Here is a 21,171-nt window from a genome sequence, read left to right as displayed (position 1 = left end):
GTGACCTCATCAGGCCCCGCCCTCTCCTCGGGGGAGCTCGGAGTGCCGTTGCCCGGCGCTGGCTGTGAGGAGGGGGGTACGGGGATTTCTGACAGGCAGAAGAGTTGATCCCACCTCGCATCCTTGATTTGCTGTGCTCATTTTGGTCTTCGTGACATCACCAGATTTCAGAGAGCAGTTGAAACACTGAGGGGCAAAAGCAACCAACATGTCTTGTGAAGTAAAATAAAGAGAGAGCAATGGTTTGGCTAAATAACTGAGACTGCAAATGTACTTGAAAAGTGCGAGTGCCAAGCAGTGAGAGGGAGGAACTGTCCAAGGTGGTCAAGGAAATATATGTAGGAATAATACCATGTTACTGTTTTGGTGTCCGATGCACCCTCTGTCTGGGAACTCTGAGTCTTTTTTGTGGCTAACCTCTGTGATTTTTGTGAAAGAAAGGAATATTTAGGCTCAATTTCAGGAGATCTGCCTAGCAAGGAAGTGCATTAGCCAGAGAAATGATCTTCCAAGAAGCTCATTGCCAGAGTCCTATAACATCACATTGGATAAAGCCCACAGTAAGATACAAGCTACTAAGCATGCAGAGGAGAACAGATTTCCTTTGCATGGGAGCTTTGCTGCCTGTAGGTGCAGGGTTGTACTACCTAAGGATAGTGTTGAAGGGTACTGAATGCAGGACCGAAGGAATCCTAACTGTTAAGGGAAGGAGGGAATGAAGTACAAAGAATAAAAAAGAAACAAGCCAGGCATTTGTTCAAACAGCACTGTTTTGTTTAATGATACAATACAGATAGAAAGTTAAGTCTAGCAACTTTTACACCACTAAGGTTGTGTGTTTCTGGGGGGGTTTTCAGTCAGTGCTGGACTGATACAAGAAGACTCCACCATGATACTGTCGTGGGGTAGGGAATGACAGGAACCAGGTGTCATTCACTCATGCATGCTTTCATTTCTTGCTCCATCAGATCTCAGTGAGACTGAATTCTAGTGCACTTGCTTTCAGGTAAGAGACAGATCTAGGTTTCTGAAAACCTTTGGGTGCTCCTGGATATGTGATGGTGGGAATGTCATTGTCAGAGGCAAGGCAGGGGATCATCTTTCTTTCTTTTCTCTGTGCTGTGTAAGCCTTGGTGCCCTAAAGCTTCTGCATGGATTCATAAGTAACTTTGAAAGGGTGAAGGTGAATAGATGTCTCCTTATTTCTAAGGGAAATTTTCTTCTTTATAGTACAATAAAGAACATCAGAATTTAGGATGCATTTGATGGTTTTCACTTGGAACTGGAGGGAAAGAAAAACTCAGGGTGTTTTGTTCCCTACTATTTGGTAGTATGTATTGTGCTGGTGATGAAAATTGTACTGGATCTTCAGCTTTAATGAGGCAGTTGCCTGTTCTGCTTTTGGGAAGCATTAATTCACCCCCTGCACTGCTTCAGGATTTGCTCTGAAAGCAACAGGCCTGTCTTCAGCCTAGTGCTGCTGATGGAGTTGCAGTATAAACAAAAGTGGAAAGGGGAAAAAAGGTGAGACAACTGTGGGTATGCTGGCCAGCATCAAAGGACAGGCTGCATTTGGTAGGAAGAAGTAATCTGTTAGGAAATGACCCTGGGCCCTTTACTCTTTGTACCACTACCAACATTTGGTTCCTTCCACATGGACTTGACTGTTCAAAACACATACGGACAGAGGGAAGGCAGCAAGTCTAGTTGCTATAGCAGAGAAGTGGTAATAAGGCAGCACGGATTCTATTCACAACTCTGCCCCTGATTTCCTGTGTGACCCTAGGCAAGTCAAGTCATCTGTCTACCTCAGTTTGCCTCTGTAAAATGGGACAAATTATAGTTACTCACTTTTGAAAGTATCAGGAGGTCCCTGGACAACAAGCACTAAATATTTGCACAGTGTTATTACTGTAACTTATTTATTATCTTATTAAATAGTATATTTTCATCAGGGAAGAACTAAATTCAGATAAAGCACATCATATTTCCAGTGAGGTTCAAATATTTTCCCAGATGGATTTATGATAGACAGTGTTAATCATACTTAAAGGAAAATCTATCTTTTTTACCAAAAACTTCAATTCACTGTGCTATTAAAAGATATGGCTAAATAGCATGGTCAGTGCTTCACTTCTGTATACACCTCCTTCCAAACTCTTTTTTGTTTTGTCTGTTATGGAAAGAAAAGCATCCCATTAAAAATGTAGTGGCTAACATGATAGATTAGATATTAGTGTGTGAAAATGTTAGCTGGCATGGGCAACTGTTGCTTCCTAAGTCTGGGCAGGCACCAGATCACTGACATGGGTGTCCCCCCTGCGGCCGATCACCGAGCCAGCAGCAAAACTTGAAATGCACTTCCACTGGCACTTCCGGTTTTGTGGCTGGCGCTTGCAGGGGGTGCACAGCGGAACTCAGGGGGTGAATGTGTACCCATGTGCACCCCCCACCAATCGCCAGTGTTAGCTGATCACTAACTGTAATGCGCTAACATGCTTTTAAACACACTGTGCAAGGCAAAATCAGGACATGATAGATAACATCATGGAACAGGCTCCCTCCCCGCCCCCCCAATATGATACAGTCACCCACCCTGGTGATCTTTAAAAAGCGTCTTGATGCCCCATCTTGCTGGGGTCATCTGATTCCAGCAGTATTTCCTGCTCAGGTACAGAGGGGCTGGACCCAATGATCTGTAAGGTCCCATCAAGCCCCTAACAAGTACGAAACTATAATTTTTCCAGTATAAAGCCTAATAGATTGTACTGTTGCAGCTCATACTGGTGAACATCTACAGTAGTGTGTAGTCAATGAGGCTTTGAAGTCAGTGGAACTCTGTAGAAACAAACAGCTCCTTGAGCACAATTTGAGCACTCTGTCCTAGTTTGTCTGGCAAATGTTTGGCATATTGTGGGGCCTATTAAAATACTGACTGATAAGGAAGGTGATTTTACTGGCTCAGGATCACACAGGAAGTCAGTGAATAACCTGAGTGAACAGGAATCCATCAAGACTTCTTCCAGGTTGGACCACCACGCCCAGCTTCCTTCCCCAAGGACAGTATCTATTACTCACATTCCACATAGACAAGCCCCACTGAGCACAGTGCATCACCCAATATCTGTGATTCAAATGATAGATATGGAAAAAGGGAAACCCCTTTTTTGAGCATGAGGTCTTCCTAGCAAGGAAGTATCAGCATTCTGTAGCACTCATTGTTCAGGCTCACATGTACAAGTCATGTACAGGACCCTATTGCTGACACAAAAATACTCTGATTTCACTGGAACTGATAATACTCTGCCACAGTCCACATCAAAGGGTGATACCACCGGGACAGCAAGTGTAATTGTCTCAGAACCTCCCCACTGTGAACTGGCTAAAGATGTCCATTTTCAGCTTCATCCTTCAGCACAATGGCAGCAGAAGCACTGATGAAGTCTTTGCACTGCTGCAGGCTTAAAAGGGTACATATTGTTATGAACAGTAGCAGCTTCTGAAAGACCCTTCACCTCACAGCAGGTGAGATGAATGTTTGTGTGTGGCACCATTATCAACAGACCTACACTCTGCAGTGGGGTGAGGCTGACTGATATGATTGGCTGGACAAAAGTAGTTCTGTGGCAGCATTCACCCTGCATTAGACATGTGAATAGCTGATACAAATGGATAGACAGCTTTACAGAAGATGTTTTTCAGCCCCCACTGGAGCTGAGAACAGATGACATGGAAGCTTGCAGCACACCGAAGAGCAGGGGTGGGCAAAATGCAGCCTGCAGGCTGGATGCAGCCTGCCAGGACATTCTATCCAGCCCTCAGGGCCCCGAAAACATTTAGAAAATTAATATTAATCTTCCCCTATCTGTTTGTCATGTGGCCCTCGATGTCTTGCCAAAACTCAGTAAGCAGCCTTCTGCCCAAAATAATTGCCCACCCCTGCCAAAGGCTTTTGTCCTATATCCTGTTCAAGAATATCTGGTATGGATGCAAGAACTTCATTAGTACTAAGAGTTACAGAAGTGGGTGGGAGGACAGGACTGCATTATTGAGACCTTCACACACCAGTGATGCTGAGAATAGACAAAAGATTTGCTTGGATAGACAAAAGATGTGCTAAAGAGACCTTTGCCCTGCAGTGATGGCACTAGCTAAAGCCATAGGCAGGCACCATGCAAGATTCCCTTACACAGCTCTGCTAATGAACAGCACTTCAATTGCTCTCTGCTTTTCCAGTCCTGGACTCCATACAGTTCTGTCAGTATGTCTCAGTCTTGATCCACAACGCTCGCTGCTTATTCAGTTGCTGGCATGCTCATACACAGCTCTTCCAAAGCACCTCAGTCTTGACACACAACATTTCCTGCTTGTTGCAGAGCTGGATGATCCACACTGCTCCGTTAATCCTCCTCAGGTGTGACCTACTGCTATTTGAGCAGTAAGGGATGATTGTCAGATATATGATGTGAATCCTCCTGGGATAAGGCAGAGATTCTTAAACTCATTGCACTTGTGATTTACATCAGGTTTGATTGACTGCTTCACTTCTTTTTTATTTTCCTCTCATTCTTGCTGCATTCCAAATGACTGTTTTTGATACTGAATAGAAGAAACAATGCTAGCCTTCCATTGGTAGACTATAAAGTGTTAGGTGGTAGTAGAAAAGAAGTATTAGAATATAGAGGCATTGGTGTTAAAGAAACCATATAACCTCCTGATGATAAAATATACTCTTAACCCATGGCTTGGTCTCAGTGCTGAGAAGATCAGCCCTTACATCATAAACCAGGTCATCTCCCTGAAGATAAGAAAGGAAAACCAATACAGCTATTCATGTGTGGAAGCTGTGGGAAGACTAATAATAGAAAATTAGGGCTGGCAGAGACCTCAGGAAATCTTCTAGTCCAACCGCCTGCTCAAGACAGGATAATTTCTGACCAAAGTATCCCAGTCAAGTGTTATTTTTTCTAACCTACTCTTAAACCTCTGCATTTGTTTGGCATATGAAGAAAGATAATAAAAATGGCTGAGCCTGGGGAGGACTAGGGAAGAAGATAACTAATGCAAGGGAGCCTGGAATTAAAAATAAAAAAGAATTTCTTCATAAATTAATAAGAAAGAGAACAATTTTACATTCCTATGACATCCGTCTTTCATCCCAAAGGATCCCAGGGCAATGGATGCCAGTGGCCACGTGGCATGTCAGTGGAAGATTCCAGTAGGAGGTTCCCCAGGGTATCTCTCTGGAAGGTGACAAGATATCCACAATCTTCACTCCCTCAGGGCAGTGGGTCCAGAAAACACAACCCCAAACAAGGTGGTCCTGGCCAGTCTAGGGAGTAGATGGAGCAGCTGATGGTAGTGTCTATTTTTTCTCACCTCCCTTCCCTAAAACCACTAGCCTTTACAGCATAAAAGGGATGCCATACTGCTCCAAAAGAGAACTGAGAACTGCTGTCATATGGGAACTCATTCTAGTCCTGGGAAAGTGGGTTCCTCTCCTTTACAGAACTCCTTTTCCCTTCCCATCAGTACTCCTTTACACATCCTCTTCTTCCTCTATGAATGTTCTAACGCATGGTCCCCAAGCCAGGGTCCATGGATTGCTGGACTTTCATGAGGCCATGACAACAGCCCAGAGATCACACCAGCCCCCATGCACCTTCAGAGAGTTTCTAATGAAAAATTGGTGCACAGTAGTCCATAAGAGTATCTGTTGATTGTCAGTACTCTATTGATCCCGGGATCAGGAACTGTTTCTGTTAGGGCAGGAACCCCTGCTCTAACAGTCTCAGCAGGAATCTAGTGGGGTGTGGCAAGGCCTGATGGGCAAGCAGAAGTATCTGAGGAAATAGTGGAGCCTGCACAGTCCCCCTGCCCACTGGGAAAGTGGGGAAAGTGAATTCCTTAGCAGTTCTTTGGCCAGTAGTGTAACTACTAGGTCGGGTCAACTTGGGGAGTTACCTTAGGTGCTGATTTGTAAAGGGAAGAAAAATATCAGTTGGCACCATGTTGGCACCACAGCAGCAGCTAGAAGTCATCTCTGTCCCCAGGCATCCCACTGCCCCAGGCACCTGGCTGATTTGTTACATGTCTACCTTTGGCCGGTGGGTAAATGCCACAATCTGGTCCTTAGTAAAGGCCTCAGTATTTGTCCCTCAATTAATATTCATTGTTTTTATCTTCTCCCCCACCCCACTCCTGTGATGGGAAAGTAAAACAATAGCTTTTAGATGTTATGTAACGAACTCACACCAGTAATACATACAGGATCTTTTGGGAGATATCAGCTACAGAAGAAGAATAGGCAGCCAAAAAGGAAGTAAGGTAATGTGAGAAGAGATCAAGAGAAAGGAGAACTAAAGCAGTTTTGGGAAAGTAAGGGGGAGGCACAGAAGAGAGAAGACAGAAAGAATGAGGGGAAAGAAAGAAGAGAGAGGGAGATGAGAGGGAGGAGGAGAGCAAACACAGGAGAAAGACAGAAAAGCAGAAAAATATAGGTAAAGGACAACACGGATGGAAGGAGCTGCAGAGAGAGTGGGACCTCTGGGTGGCAAACATTAAATGCTTTCACAAACAGAAAGTATCTCTTGGGTTCCAATGCAAGAGATCAAAGGCAGAAACACTTTAACCCTCTGCTCTTTTCCTCTGCAATCTATGAGTGCTCCTCTGCCAGCATGGAGGCTGGATAATAGACAGGACTTGTCCCCAGAAAATACTCCCAGTGAAGTACAAGCTTATTGCTTGGCACAGAGTAGCTTCCTGACTCCTCTCACCATAAGAATCCACTAAGGAAGGGACAAGCAGGACCAGAACATGCTGCACTCCAACTATTCTTGGCTGCTGCAACAGGCCAAAGAGGGTAGTCACAGCAGAGCAAGCCAGAGGCTAAGCACGATCAAGACTACGTGACAATCAAAGGCAGCTTTTGGGCATCACATGGAAATAGATTTTAAAATGTTTTTAAAAATGGATTCTTTCCAGCATGGTTTACAAGGGTTTGCTCCTTAGAAAATATTCCTGTTCCTCAACGTACTTGGATTCTTCTCAAATCAAATCTGAATGTCCTTAATCTAACTGGCTATTTCCTCCCACCACCACATGTTCCCATTCAGTGGCCAGACTGGAAAACATGGCAATAATATTCTTTCCATCCCATCCATGTTTTTACAACTAACTCCTCTGATGGCCACAATGAGAAGCGAGCATACAACACCACCACTTATCACTTCCCCCAGACTGACCATTAAACCCCCCTTCACCTCCACCATGGAATTACTCTTCTGCCCAGAATGAAGCTCACGGTTGCCACCACCATCTTGAAGACACTGGGTACACGGACTCCACTGTCCTTGCAGTAAGTCCATGGCTTTTATATGGGCAAGCACAGGACCCTCAGGGCCCCTGACAAAAAAGTGAACCCCAAACGCCAGAAACTACACCTCCCAGAGTTCTCTCTGTGACTTCCCACAGCCAAGACATATAACTGACCCATGGTACGGAAAAGAGAGAAAGGTGACAAAGTCCACTGTGCAAAATCAGAAAGGAGCACATTCTGGGGAGGACAGAGGAAACGCTCTTTGTCCATACCCCTTACACACACATGTGCGCGCGTGCACGCACACACACACACACACACACACACACACAGAGGATGTTCCACATGCTTCAAAGACAGGCCCACAGTAAAAACAAGGGCAGTCAGGGTGGGTGGTAATATCCAGAGACAGTGGGTGACAAGAAGAGGGTAATTCATGGGTTACTTTCATGGTTTTCCTCTGTCTCAACGGTCATTGGGGGGAGGCCCCCATTGTCATTTAGTCGTTTGGCCCTGTAAGTCTCATAGTGGATGTTGTGTGTCACTTCTTTTAGGTCTTGGAGGTGGGTCCTGTATGAGATAAGGAGATGAAAGATATAGAGAGGAGGAGGGTGAAGAAAGAAAACATTAGCATGTCTTGTATCAACAATTACTCTTCCTGGTCTATTTTATCTTCTAACTTGAATGGGATGGGTCTTCCCTTGAAGCTGGCTAACAAGCCAGGTATTCATTTTGTATGGGTGCCATAACATGTTGATCAGCTAAAGTGGCATCACGCAACTAAAGAAAAGGGTCAGGCAGGATAAGTCACACTGATCAGGTCATTAGCCTTGCCAGTCCAATATCCTACCTCTAGGTCAAAGCTGTGGTCATGGTGTCAGCTCTCATGGTGTGCTGCCATCTCAGTTCAGACAACTCATTCCTCAAGCCCTGTATTCTACTTCTTGCCTTGCCCAGAATGTAATGACCCAGAAGAAGATTAAATCTCTGCAGGATGCATCTGATCAACATGGGTAGCATAACCCATGTAGCCCTGCTATCAACAGTTGCCTCCCTTGATGAACACCTCTCAGTCAGTCATTAACCTGTTTCTGACCACCCAGAGGACTTTGCCATAATGGACAGAAAAGCAGAGCATTATCGTGTCATGACACTGTGTCACAACGAACACAAATGCCAAAACATCATGCCTTGAGGAGGCATGCAGAGGATCTGTTTCTTGCTTTGAGGAATAATTCCTTGTGGTTTTCTTAAAATCCTAAAGGGACAGAAATTACTGTCTCATATGCTTTCTCCAGCTGCATGTGTCATGGGGCCCAGGGAAGATGCCAGTCTAGTCCCTTGCCACACAGGCCACCTATTTCACATAAGCTATGATTACAACTCGCTTCTTGTTGGCACAGTGATCCCACAGATTAAAGATCTGCTGTCCATCAGTTAAGCCTAGATTTTTCCTTGGAGTATTCAGTCCTGTTCTGTCTGCCTCCAAGAACATGCTGTCACTCCTTCCTTCAAAGAATATTTCCATCTAAGGTGATCACACCTGTAGGAAATTCTATCTGTAAATTCATTGCATGAAAAAGCATTCCTCACCATGAAATAACCAGTGTGTAACCCCTGGCCTCACCTTATGACAAAGTCTCGAAGGAGGGCAAATTCGCAGTGATTAAGGTTTTCCACTGAAAAGACAAAAAAAGTGTTTGTTTGTTTGTTTCCTTTTAAAGCCTTCATTAGCACAGTCTAGGGCATGGTTGTTAAGACTGGGGTGCAAGGGCAGGAACTGTAGAGTGGTATATGTGGATTGCCAGTAGGCTGTCATGCTTGCCAGTTGTCAAAAATAGGAGGAAGCAGTATGGATGCTTTCCTGTGAGGAGTGAGGTGCCCTCCTGGGTCTCTGCTTGGCATCAGTGTTCCAGAGGGACAGCGGGACCCCGGCTGTCAGTGACTGAGCGCTGGGAGCTACAGCTTCTCTAAAGGGAGTAATTTGAAAATCCTTTTTGTGTTGGTTAAAAAACCCATGGAAGTGTAGGCACTAAGGGTAGTGCTGGGAAATATACTAAGACCTTTAGATGGTGTTTAGCAAGCCTAGGCAAGTACATGAAAGGATGGACCTTTTTACCTTCAATGATTCCCCAGGGTGTTTTCCTTCCCAAGACTCTTTTGCCATTCACTTGGTATTCCTTGTCACTGCCCACCACTGCAAATGGCATGCTTTCCTGCTGGTGAGAGACAGGGGAGAGACGTAATCAATCCACTCCTCTGAACATTTACCAGTAATAAGACCGAGGTGGTAGATGCTGCTACTACTCTTTCATCTCCTCCCCCATCACCCAGCTCTTACACAGAAACATCCAATGACTGTCCCTTTCAAAACAAGCCATTTTCCCTGCATTTCAGTCCTTGGGTTTGAAGATGTTCCTACTATTTCTATAGTTCAGTCTGCAGATGCTGTCAGTGGTTCCATGAATTCAGTAGACGTGCTGTGCTTCTCTAGATCAGTCTGCATGCACAACCAGCATTTCTGAATGGCAGGCATGAGGAATATGGAGCTGTAATAACGTGTTATACTTCATGGTGGTCCCATGTTCTTCATAGCAGTAATTTGATGTATTCCATCCTCCCCTAAGGTCTGTCAGAATCATTCCTGGCCAGAAGGAGGAGGAGATAGCTCAAAATAGGAATAATATGAGCGCTATTAACAATACCAGAGTGGTTCTAGTTCATTCTCCTGCTCTGACTATGAAGAGTAAAATCATGTCAGTGCTAAAATAAGCCTCCTGCAGGACAAAGAATGCTGACAGTGTTTAACAAGGACTTTGTTTTGAACTGCCAGGCAGGGGAGCCAGATTCAACAGGCACTCAGAGCTTGTCCACATGTAGAAGTTGGTCACAGGCTCCCCAGGCAGGCACTTGATGGCATTAACACTGCCAGTGTTCATTCCACTGCCCAGTTTCTGCCCCTCTGGGGTGCCTTGCAAGCTAGATCTGGAGCATGGAGATGTGTCATCTGGCTCACTGGACTGCCTGAGTAGCTGGAAATTCAATGGTGGAAGGAGTAGTGCCTGCTGCAGTTCTAGAAACCAGGGTGAGTCACACTGCTGCTGCCAAATTTCTGGCCCCGCAGACAGCCCTAGGAGACAAATGACATGGCCCCATACTCTAAATCCAGCGCATGGATGAGTCCCACAAATTGGTCAGCCTGTGGACTAGCCATGCACTACTCCTCCAGCTCACAGGGCCAGATGAGTTTGGCATCACTGACAGGAGAGATGTGGAAGCACTGACACCCCATGAGACCTCATCTGGAATACCATGTACAGCTCTAGTCACCCATACTCAGCAAGAATGAATTCAAACAGGAAGAAGTATAAAGAATGACTACTTGGATGATGGGGGGGGAATGGAGACCTTATTGTAAAAGAGACATCTAAAAAAGCTTGGGTTGTTTAGCTTAGCAAAGTGAAGGTGGAGAAGGGTTATGACTGCTCTCTCTAAATACATTGTGGGGGGATATAACACCAGGGAAGGGAAAGAGCTCTTTAAAGTAAAGTCAGTGTTGCCATAAAAATAAATGGGTATAAAAGGACCTTACAAAAAAATTAGGCTGGAAATTAGGAGGTTTTGGAACCATCAGATCAGTGAGGTTCTGGAACAGTCACCCAAAAGGGGTAGTGGAGGACAATAAAACTACCTACTTTTTAGATGGATTTGATCAGTTTGTGAAAAGGGTATTATGACGTGGTTTCCTGGAATGGAGGGAGACTGGACTCTCTGACCCATGAGGTCCCTTCTAGTCCTGTCTTCCTTCATCCAACCCAAAACAAAGCTATGTTCAAGCAAGATGGAGGGGAGCAAATATCCCTGTCAGCTCAGCCATCACAGTGAACCATGGTGATAAGAGAAATGGGGACAAAGCAAATTAAAGAACAAAAGATGAAATGACCCATCCTCCCTGCTGGTTGTGAAGCATCAGTGAGAATACTTTACATTCACAGCCAGTTTTCCCCTGGCTCGCACTTTAGAAACTGGAGTGTTCTGTCACTAGTTTGAACTCCATAAATTCCAATACCTCCCAGCCCACAGCCATGCCAAAGGACATCCTACCCTGATTTTGTCATTCTCTGTTTTATCCTCCAGGTCCTCATCAAACTCCTTCTGAGGGTAAAACTCGATCCCATTCACCTCTAGTTCTTTGCGCACCTGTCCAGGGAAACGTTTTAAGGTGAAAAGCAACAGAAGCATTAAATCAGGGCTGCCCAACTTTTTAAAGGCCAGGGGTTGCACATCCCATGGGTCACACCAGAGGGGGCCACGTGCCACTGAGGCTGCACCAGAAAGGGCCATGGGCCCCCTGAGAATACTCCCATTGCACAGAATATGCGGGCACTCCCTGCTACAGTGGACATGTGGGTGCTTCCCCCCCCACCAGTGCACTCGGTTTATGCCCTAACCCAATTACTAGACATACGTCATGATCACAAAGAATTAGTAACTTAGTAACATGACAGAAGTCAGCAGAAGGGGATCAGAGTGGGTCACTACACTCTCCTTTACCCTAGTCAGAGCTGAGTTGGGGTTCCCTAGGACAGGTTTGCTATGGCTAGCTGATGTTTTGCAAAAGTTCATTTAAAGCAGTGGGAGCCAAACTTTTGGGCAGGCATGCCACAAGTTAGCCTCGTGCCCTCCCCATGTGCTACTCTGATCCCTTTCTTCTGCATGATCTGCTCTGCTTTTCGCTCCCTGCTCTGTACTCCCTGACTAATTTCCTCTTCTGTTTTCTGCTTCCTGCCCTGCTGGCTGCTGTGCTGCCTGTCCTCTCCTGATCTGCTGGGTGACACACAAAGGCTGCCCAAGCTGTTCATGGCACTTGTGCCACAGGTTGGCCACCACTGATTTAAAGGAGAAGCACATTCTTGAAATGACCATCTTGTAACATGTGCAGGGTGTAACTGCCCCAGCACGGGCACTCCTGACCACTAATTTGGGTCCATATTGAGGGCCAGGAGCAAATCAAAGGTCCGAACCAGAAAGCAAGCTGAAAACCAGGACCTAGAACAAGAACCACGGAAACAAGCAAATGTCTGGAGCAAGAATAGCATAGGGAATGCCTACACTGTGTCCCTAGCTCCTGAGTACACCTCACCCACTTGCTTCCACTTGCATATACCAAATCCAGAAATCTGTGAGTGTCATGCATACCACCCCCTAGCTTTTTCAAAGCCTCTGCCTCTAGCAGGCTCGAAAGTAGCTTCAAGGAGCACCCATGGAGCAGTTTCACAGCTGCATTTCCAGGTTTGGTATGTGCAAATGGGAGCAAGTGGTCAGGTTGTGCTTTGGAAGGTCCTTCCCCAACAACACTGTGGATAGAGACCAGCTAGCACCAGGAGCAAGGAGAACTACATGATGTGTTTCCTGAGTCCTACAAACAACAGAGGGATTCAATATTTGGTGCAGTTCCCAGTAGCCAATCCCATGCTTCCCCAGGCATGGCAGAAAAGGCTAGCTCAGCCTGCTCTTATCTCATTAGCCCCAGCTAAGGCAGACTTTGGCTTTGAGCTAGCCCTGAAACCCTGACACACGGTACCTTGGAAACAGCTGTGTTGCTGTGATTTTTCCAACAGCCAAGCTGGCTTTTCCCATACAAGTCTGAGTGACCTGGGCCATCCACTGCTGCCTAAGCACTGTCATAGTTACCACACAGCATCACACCCCACACTGTAACACACTACAGAGCTATGATCAGGTTTTGTTACAGTTACAGCATAACTGAAGTCTGAGTCAGTGAATCCAGCACTGTGACATCAGCTGAGAGGGGTGCTGAAGCATGAAGGAAAGTATCAATGGGTGCATCTACATATGCAATTAATGCACAACAATACACTCTGGAGCAGTTTGAGGTGGAGTAAACTAATCCCGGGTGCAGCGTCTACACGTGCACCCAAGACAGCAACAATTTGAGCCAGGGCAGAGCAAGCCCAGGCTGTCAGGGGACATAAGGGTCAGCCCCAGGCTCTGTGTGGTGGTGTTAGGCAGCCAAGGAGCTGGCTGGGGCACAAGGCTGCTGAAAGTACATAGTCATGTGGCTAGGCAGCAGGCAGGAGCCTGGACCCTATTGGCTGGGCTGTCCAGACACAATTTATGCCTGTGGTCAGTGTCTACACATGTGTTTAATCACAGTAAAATTATCCCAATGTAAGATAGTACTGTTCCTGATCAGTGTAAATTAGTTTACTGTGGCCTAGTACCACTGCATATGTAGATGGCTACACTTTACTCTGCAGCTAGTCTACTCTGCAGTAAAGTGCATGTGTAGTTGCAGCCAGTGTGTCTCAGAGATCAGCAGAAGGAATACATCCCACCTCTTCCACCTTCATAAAAGGACAGAGGGAGGCTCTGCCTCGGATGTTTTGCATGGAGGAAGTGGTACTCACCCTTTGCTTGAATTCAATCTTTTCTTCCAGGGTCATGGTGTCTGCCTTGGCAATAACAGGGATGATGTTTACTACTTTGCTAAGATGCTTCATGAACTCCAGGTCCAAAGGTCGCAAGCTGTAACCCATGAGAAAGAAAACTGGAAGAGTTATTTTATTACATTACCTATAATGGCAGGACATCAACTCTTCGCCCTTCCTGGACTGAGGGATGAAAGCTTTTTTTAATACCCTCAACTAGACCCCACTGCTAGAGCTCTTCAAATTTTCTTTTGCTCTTTGCTTAGAAAACCTAAGGGATGGCACCTGTCCTGGCTATCTCATCCAAGACCTTTTCTTTTGAACTTTCAGTATCAGGATATCCCATGGGGGGATAAAACAAAGGCAGACCAGGATGTGATGGTACAGAGAAAGGATGAATGAGACAGATCAACAAAATGACCCATAAGGGAGGCATCACTGGGATACATACGAGTGACCTGTGGGAGAAATGAAGTAGAGGCAGCAGTGGACTCTCGTGTCTGGGATTCGTTTCTTCCTCGCAATATTCACTTCCTCCTTCAGAAACTTTTCATATTGCTCATTGATGTATTTCTCAATTGGCTCCCAACTGTAAGCAGCAGAAAGAGGGAGAGAGAAGCACATTACCTTCTCAGCATCACATATGCAATGTCGCTGGCACTGACGGAGGAGGAAGGTTTTGGATAGGAAAGACATCTCCATTAGCTGGAACAGATCCTTCCAGTGCTACTGACATCTGTGTTTAAACATTTGTGCACTCACTCTTGCATGCACCACATCTGAGATCAGCAGATGTGCTCAAGCCAAAGCCTCTATGGTAATCAGGGTGAGGTGCTGCTGGGAGGGTGTTCTCTGTGAGGGCTCTTGGTCTTTGGATTTTGCTCCACTTTGGTCTGAAATAGCCTGAATCTTCTGATCTTTAGACAGCAGGAAGGCTGTAAGGGTGGCCTCTGAACTCTTAGCCCAGGAAAGATTTCGGGTTACCTAATTTGTTAGAAATGGGTTGTACCAACTGTGCTACATTCAAACCAATTAAACAAACAATAACTGTAGTAATATTCTATTTCCTGGCCCTTTTCCTTTTCCTTCAATAAACTGTGCTCACAGATCCAGCCCGTGGTGCTGTCATCCGCCTCATAGGGTTCTTTAAGGTTCTGGAAGTTCGGTGGGAGGGAGCAGTGGCATTGTTAATTGCTAGTCCTCTGATGCCAAATTTCTGGACCTGTGGGGAGCCTTGCAGGCCAGATAACATGGCCCTGCATGCCAGATTGCACTGCTGCGGAGCCAGATCCAGCCGCACAGGTTTAGGCTGGCATGCAGCCTGATCTGGGTGCACGGCTCAATCAGGCTGACATGGGATCAGGCCCATGGACTGACCCCATGTGCTGACTCCAGCCTGGGGTCCAGTCCCATGCCACTTATCTGGCCGACAGGACCAAGAGGCCAGGTACCACTGCTTTAGTAGACTACCAAGCTCTTAACAAACTACATATTCTACCTAACAGTGAAGTACAGCCTCCTCTGGAGAACAACACATTGGCCGTTTAACTATTCCCAGTAACGTCATACAACAGTTTTCCATTGACTTCAGTGGGCTCTGGCTCAGGCCATAAGAAGAAACTGAAGAAGAATTCCACGTCCATTTGGAACCCCAGGCTGCCTTTTCAGGGGCCAGAACGAAGGTAGCCAGACTGGAATTTGGCAGGGATGACAGTGCTGACACCTCTATATCAACCCAATTTACTGTGAGATCTTTAATGACTACAAGCAGGTGAGGGCCATGGACTGGACTTGTATGTTGGATACAAGCAGCAACTTTGATCCTAAATCCCTCTGGCACCATGCTGGGGCATTAGTTTAGGACTAAATAAGGAAGAACACTAGCCCTCACCTTTTGCAGTGCTGACCTATCTGCAGCATGGGCACTTGTAGGGTCTATTTACCCTCTATCCACAGTGTACCTGGGAAGAAATCTAGGAGAACATTCACCCAAACACCCTGACTCACAGGTGCCAGACATGGATACATATCAATAAAGTGGCTTTGGGGGTGTCCTTGGAGCCATTCTTAAGCACTTTGGAAAGAGATCTTGGAGGTAACACCAAGATCCATCACCCCTGCCTGGACACACCAGAGACATGGTGTGGACATGCCCATACTCTCCTCTTCACTGTGTTCTGTGGGTCTGTCCTGAAGCATAGATGCTCTAGTGCTGGCTTTCCCCTTGTCCCCATCCCCAGGGCCTGGCAGTCACCCTAGAGACAAAGCTGGGGACAGAATATAGAAGGAAGGAGGTGGATACAGAAACACTCACCAGTTCTCATTGTTGATCTGGTCACCAAATCCTGGGGTATCAATTACCGTCAGCTTCATTTTGACACCACCTTCTTCGATGACTGAAGAAAAGAAGCAAAAATGATGTCAATATCCCCCTTCCTCACGATCTGCTCTCAGCGTGCAGCTCTTTGGTACTCACTACAAGAATACAGGCTAAGGCCTCTTTACAGTACTCTGGCAACATAAAGGGGCCCTGAAGTAAAGTAGGAGTAAATTACATTTGCTCTCACTTTAATGCCTAAACAGACCTTGATGAGAATCTGCCTCAGTATTGCTGAAGTTTTCTGTTTATCTACAGCCTAAGTCTGAAAGGAGGCTGTCCTCTCCCCAGTAGCCCTGTCAGCCTATTCCTGTTGCTGAGGCTGCCGCCAATTAGTCCCACTTGGGATTACGAGAGTGCTCTTACTAGGTACTTGGCTGAGACTGGCCATCTTGGTTCATAGAGGCCACCAAACAGCGAGAGATGGAAACGACTTTCACCCCAGATGATCTTGGGGCCATGTTTCAACACATCTACACAATTGAACAGATGACTTACAAGTGGCAAGGTCTATGCCTTTCTCTAATCTCATGCTCTAAGCAATGCAGTCCCCAGAACCTTGCCAGTTCTGAAGAACTATCCTCTAGAGCTGACAGGTTTGCATAGGAAAGGGGAGGGTTTACCATAGCAAACCTGTCCTAGGGAACCCCAACTCAGCAAGAAATGCATAATGTAGGGATCTTCTGCAAGACGTTGCAAAAGCCACATCTATCCTTTTGTGGTTGTTACTGGTCACCTTCACAATAGATCTCCTGGCTCTTACCATGCCCTATAGCTTTAATCTCCACTGTCTTAGGGATCTTCTCCTCACGGTTCCAGCCTGAAGACTTGCGGCTCACCTGGGATTTGAAGAGAGTATTCACCAGTGTTGATTTCCCCAGCCCACTTTGACCTGGTAAAGGGAAAGAGGAAGCACCTAGCACGGTGGTTCTCAACTAGAGTACCATAGCACCCTGCATGCCTTGAGATTTCTAGTAGGAATCCATAGTATTAAAACAATTCTGACCTGTTTTAGTCTTTCTGAGTTCTTTGCAACAGAAAAATTGCTCTATTATTTTTCTGTAGTCAAAAAATGACTGAAAACTGAGCTGGCAATTTCCAAGGGGGGCTTGAGTCTTAAAAGGTTGAGAACAAGTGATCCTGCATATACCACAGCTGTGTGATGATAACAATAGGCCTAGAAACTTAACCCCATGGAAGATGTCAGTTCAGTGTGGTGAGAACTTTTCCCTCTAAACATGTATGTTAAAGAGAATTACTGAAAGTGAACTAGAGATCTACTTGAACTAGGCTTGGTCTCATGTTAAAGCATCTCTTCACCCATATCCACAAAGACACCCTGTGCCTGATCATCCCTCCAGCCTGTACCTTTGGGATTGATTGCCCCCCAAGCCAGGGTGAAGCATTGCTTACGCTCCCCCACAGACCTCTATAAGTCTCCATAACCCTTCCTACCTACAACCATGATGTTGAAGTCAAATCCTGTCTTCATGGTCTTCTTGCGCATTTGCTCAATGATGGTGTCAATCCCAATGTAGCCCAGCAGGTTGGAATTAATGCTAACAGGTTTCATCGGCACTACTGGTTTTTGCCGGGGCTCCGGCACCAGGTCAGACATAGCTGCGTCAGTCCTGGTGTCTGCTGGCCCTATACAGGAGACAGCGGAAGGAATTGTTATTCAAGAGACAGCTCTATAAAGTCCCTCTGCCCTTCTATATTACTGGTCAGTAAGGTTGAGGGTAGTATTAAATATTCATTTGCTGGACATGAATTAGGGTCATGATTTTATCATTGGGGCCCTTTATGGACTGGCACCTATCTGAGTTTTCTGACTTACTGTTCTTCACCATCACAGCCTATGAGGTCCTATGGTTGAGGTTCTCAGAGGCTGGAATGTATCAGTGGCTACCATTGACCAACAATTACACTAGCAGTTGAAGCTAGTAGTATCTACTTAGCAAATGTGTCCCTCATTTTCCCCTTTCAACTTTTCCAGTTTTCACCAACAGTGATTTCTGCTCACTGGTGCTTAGAGTGTTCTCTGAAAAACTGCAGTTGACTGGAGGGCATGTTCAGAATTTAATATTGCATCTGTACATCCAAAGCATCCCAACTGGGTTTGGAAATTTGGCAACAAATATAAATGATAGCACCTCACTCAGCTTTGGAAGCCTTAGACAAACTTGAAACCAGGAGACCAAAGTGTCATTATTAATTCATCCCTTCTGTGTCTCACCTCATAAATCCAGGCAGAACCCCAAACTTTCTGGTTTTTTTCCATATGTGTGTAATAGCTGAGTTTGTCTTTCTGTACGCTGAGGCACAACTTCTGTACGTGCCCTTGTTTTCTATCTTGATAACTGCAACCTCTCTCTTCTTAGCCAGCCTGGTACGTGCACTGTAGTCTCTCAGACCACCCTAAACACAGCCACTCTGATCTTCAGCTCCCCTTTGAACACTTTCCCTTTGCTACCATACTGAATTTAAGCTTCTTTCAATTGCCATCAAGGCCCCAGGCAGTCTGGTCACACTCTGCTTATCTATTTTTGCCTCTTTTCATGTCTCCCCTGGCTCCATCATTCCCACTGGGAGGACCCATTTGTCTGCTTCTCTCACATACAATCTCCATGCTTTCTTCTACATGCCTGTCTACAAGGCAGACCTTCTCCAAGCTGATTCACAAGGCCAGCTCCTTCTTGTTTACATTTCTTCTGAAGACCCACATACTTGGAAGTGCCTACAAAGAAACTTAGTGACTCCATCTCTCTCTTTCCGCCCCTTCCCTGTCTCGCAGGGTCTTCTGTAAAATAGATAGACAACAGCAAAATCTCTCCCAAATGGGCTTCATGGAGCCTGAGGTTCTTTCCCTTTATTGGGTTATAACAGATTCTGCTTGGGGTCATCAATCATTTACTTATCTCCATCAATTAATGAGTAGCTCATATCTTCAGAGGGAGCGGGCTAGTGCTGGGACAGAGTGGGTGTGAGAACACTGGAACTCAAGCTGGAAATTAGTTGTGAGGGAAGGCACCAAGCCTGAAACTGGAAAGAAGCTGAAGTGAGGAAATACAATGTTTTAAACTTAGGAAAACAATGCAGGCATGACCTAGTGAGACATAGGGCTATTGTCACTCTGATCCTACACATTGACCCTTTCCCCCCAACTTTTTGTAGTCAGTTTTTCAGTATGAGAACAGTGACTGTCTTTGATCAGAAACCACTTGGCAGATTTGGGATGCTACTGCAGTCAAAATGATACACGATAAATTATCCCTTTCAGTCAGTCCCTCCCATGTCTTCACTTGCTCCCCGCTAACGCACCTGTCAGCAGCCAGAAATCCAGAGCAGCAGTTGGACAATCCTGTGCTGTGACTGCCGGTTGGTGTATGATATGCACTGCCTTTGGAGGAACAGACAGCCAAGATTGCAGGCCTAGAACAAGGGAGGTCAACCTTTTTGGCAGGAGTGGCCTTCCCAAGTGTCATTCTGAGTCCCTTTCTCTGCCCAATCTGCTGCTCTGCTTTCTGCTCCCTGCTCTGTGCTTCTTGTCTGCTCTGTTTTCTGCTTCCTGCCCTACCTGCAGCTGTCTGTCCCCTCCCTGTACCATATACAGAGGTTCCCCATGCCACTTGTGGCACCTCTGCTGCAGGTTTCCCCCCGTTCTGTACTAGAGGTACCAATTACAAAAATCTAGGGAAGAAGCTGTAGCAGTAATACATTTCTAGGGTATGGAAGGAGCGTTGGGTGGAAGGAAGTTTAGGGAGTGTTTCGAGGTATTCTTAAGCCAGGAGGAAGGGTTTTTCTGGGTGATTGAAGAACTTACAATGGCATTTCCCTTCTCAAAGCCCTCTGCAGACAATCAGGACTTGTCTACATGGAAGAATTTACCACCACGAGTTTGCCATTATAAGGGGATGGGCATACAAATAGTTAACCATTGGCACTGGTACAAAGGGACGGGGCTTTACTTACCATTAGCCATTCTGTAGAAACTGCCTATTTACTTATTCTCACCTCACAAAAAATGGAAGCAAACTCACAGTAGCTTAGCCCTCATTGAAAAGGACAAGCCAATGAGCTTTATCAACCACTTATCAAAGGGTGTGCACATGAGCAGTTACCATGGTGTAGCTGATATGCTATAAAGTCTTACTTTCTTTTCCTTGCAGTGAATTATTTATAGGTCTATGCCTTAAGCCCAGGCTGTCCAGCAGGGCTGTTGGCATGTTTGCTGGAATCACTGTGTTGGCACGACTCCATGACCCAGGGAATGAATCCCACCACTACTTTCCCCCCCACCAGCTGAATTCAGGGTTTTGGTTGTCATTGGTGACTAAAATCAGCAGCAGAGAAAAAGTGGGGACAACTGGCAGCAGTGTTCATCCCCTGAGCTCTAGGGCCATGCCAGTGCAGTGGCTCCAGCAGTCAAACTGACCAGCTGCTGCCCCACTGCCAGAGGCGGGTTATCCACCTCGCAAGAAGCCCCACAGCTTGCATCTGGTCTGCTGAGCCAAATGAGTTGAACACCCCTGCTTTAAATAAACCCGTATCAATCTACAAGTATAATGCCCAGTGTGAGCTGCCTTATCCCAGAATCAGAGTCCCTTTTCCCACTTCAGTTTAAGGCACTTCAGAAGCAGTTTACATTAATTACCCCGACATCTCATGGGAGGATCACTCAGCAAAATCCAAGCGGTCGCAAAGCTTCCTCTTGTGCTTGGATGATCTCTACCTAACTCAAGAAGTCTACGGGCCAATGAGAGGCAAAGCACTGCTCGACCTGGTACTGGTACTGGGGATGACCTAATCGGTGACCTAGTGATCGATGGGAAGCTGGGTGACAGCGACCACGAGCTGATCATCTTCATCATCCGCCATAAAGCTGGCAAGTCAGTCAGCAACACAGAAGTCCTTGACTTCAGGAAAGCTGACTTTAACAAGCTCAGGAGGCTTGTCAGTGAGGCCCTAAGGGACCATGACCCCAGGGAGAGGGGAGTTCAAGAAGAGTGGTTGCTCCTCAAGGG

The 21,171-nt window shown here is 46.1% G+C and overlaps 1 protein-coding gene across 3 annotated transcripts in view; it reads right to left on the bottom strand.

The window, feature by feature from the left end:
- Positions 1–5,939: 5,939 nt before the first annotated feature.
- The window catches only part of SEPT3 (septin 3), a 27,980-nt gene continuing 12,748 nt past the window's right edge, over positions 5,940–21,171 (bottom strand). The window contains exons 2-10 of one of the 3 annotated variants that reach the window (XM_019545045.1): positions 17,603–17,794; positions 16,911–17,039; positions 16,085–16,166; positions 14,222–14,359; positions 13,750–13,867; positions 11,423–11,518; positions 9,438–9,537; positions 8,946–8,997; positions 5,940–7,888 (exon numbers count right to left, since the gene is read on the bottom strand). In XM_019545045.1, coding sequence (XP_019400590.1) covers positions 7,753–7,888; positions 8,946–8,997; positions 9,438–9,537; positions 11,423–11,518; positions 13,750–13,867; positions 14,222–14,359; positions 16,085–16,166; positions 16,911–17,039; positions 17,603–17,794 — 1,043 coding nt within the window. In that variant the 3' untranslated portion in view covers positions 5,940–7,752. The remainder of the gene's footprint in view (positions 7,889–8,945; positions 8,998–9,437; positions 9,538–11,422; positions 11,519–13,749; positions 13,868–14,221; positions 14,360–16,084; positions 16,167–16,910; positions 17,040–17,602; positions 17,795–21,171) is intronic. The other 2 variants (XM_019545043.1, XM_019545044.1) reach the window with 2 other exon arrangements.

This window comes from Crocodylus porosus, unplaced genomic scaffold, assembly GCF_001723895.1.
Source record: "Crocodylus porosus isolate Cpor-Errol unplaced genomic scaffold, CroPor_comp1, whole genome shotgun sequence".
NCBI lineage: Eukaryota > Metazoa > Chordata > Crocodylia > Crocodylidae > Crocodylus > Crocodylus porosus.
Note: the sequence above shows the minus strand (reverse complement) of the source record. Positions and strands in the feature narration are given on the sequence as shown.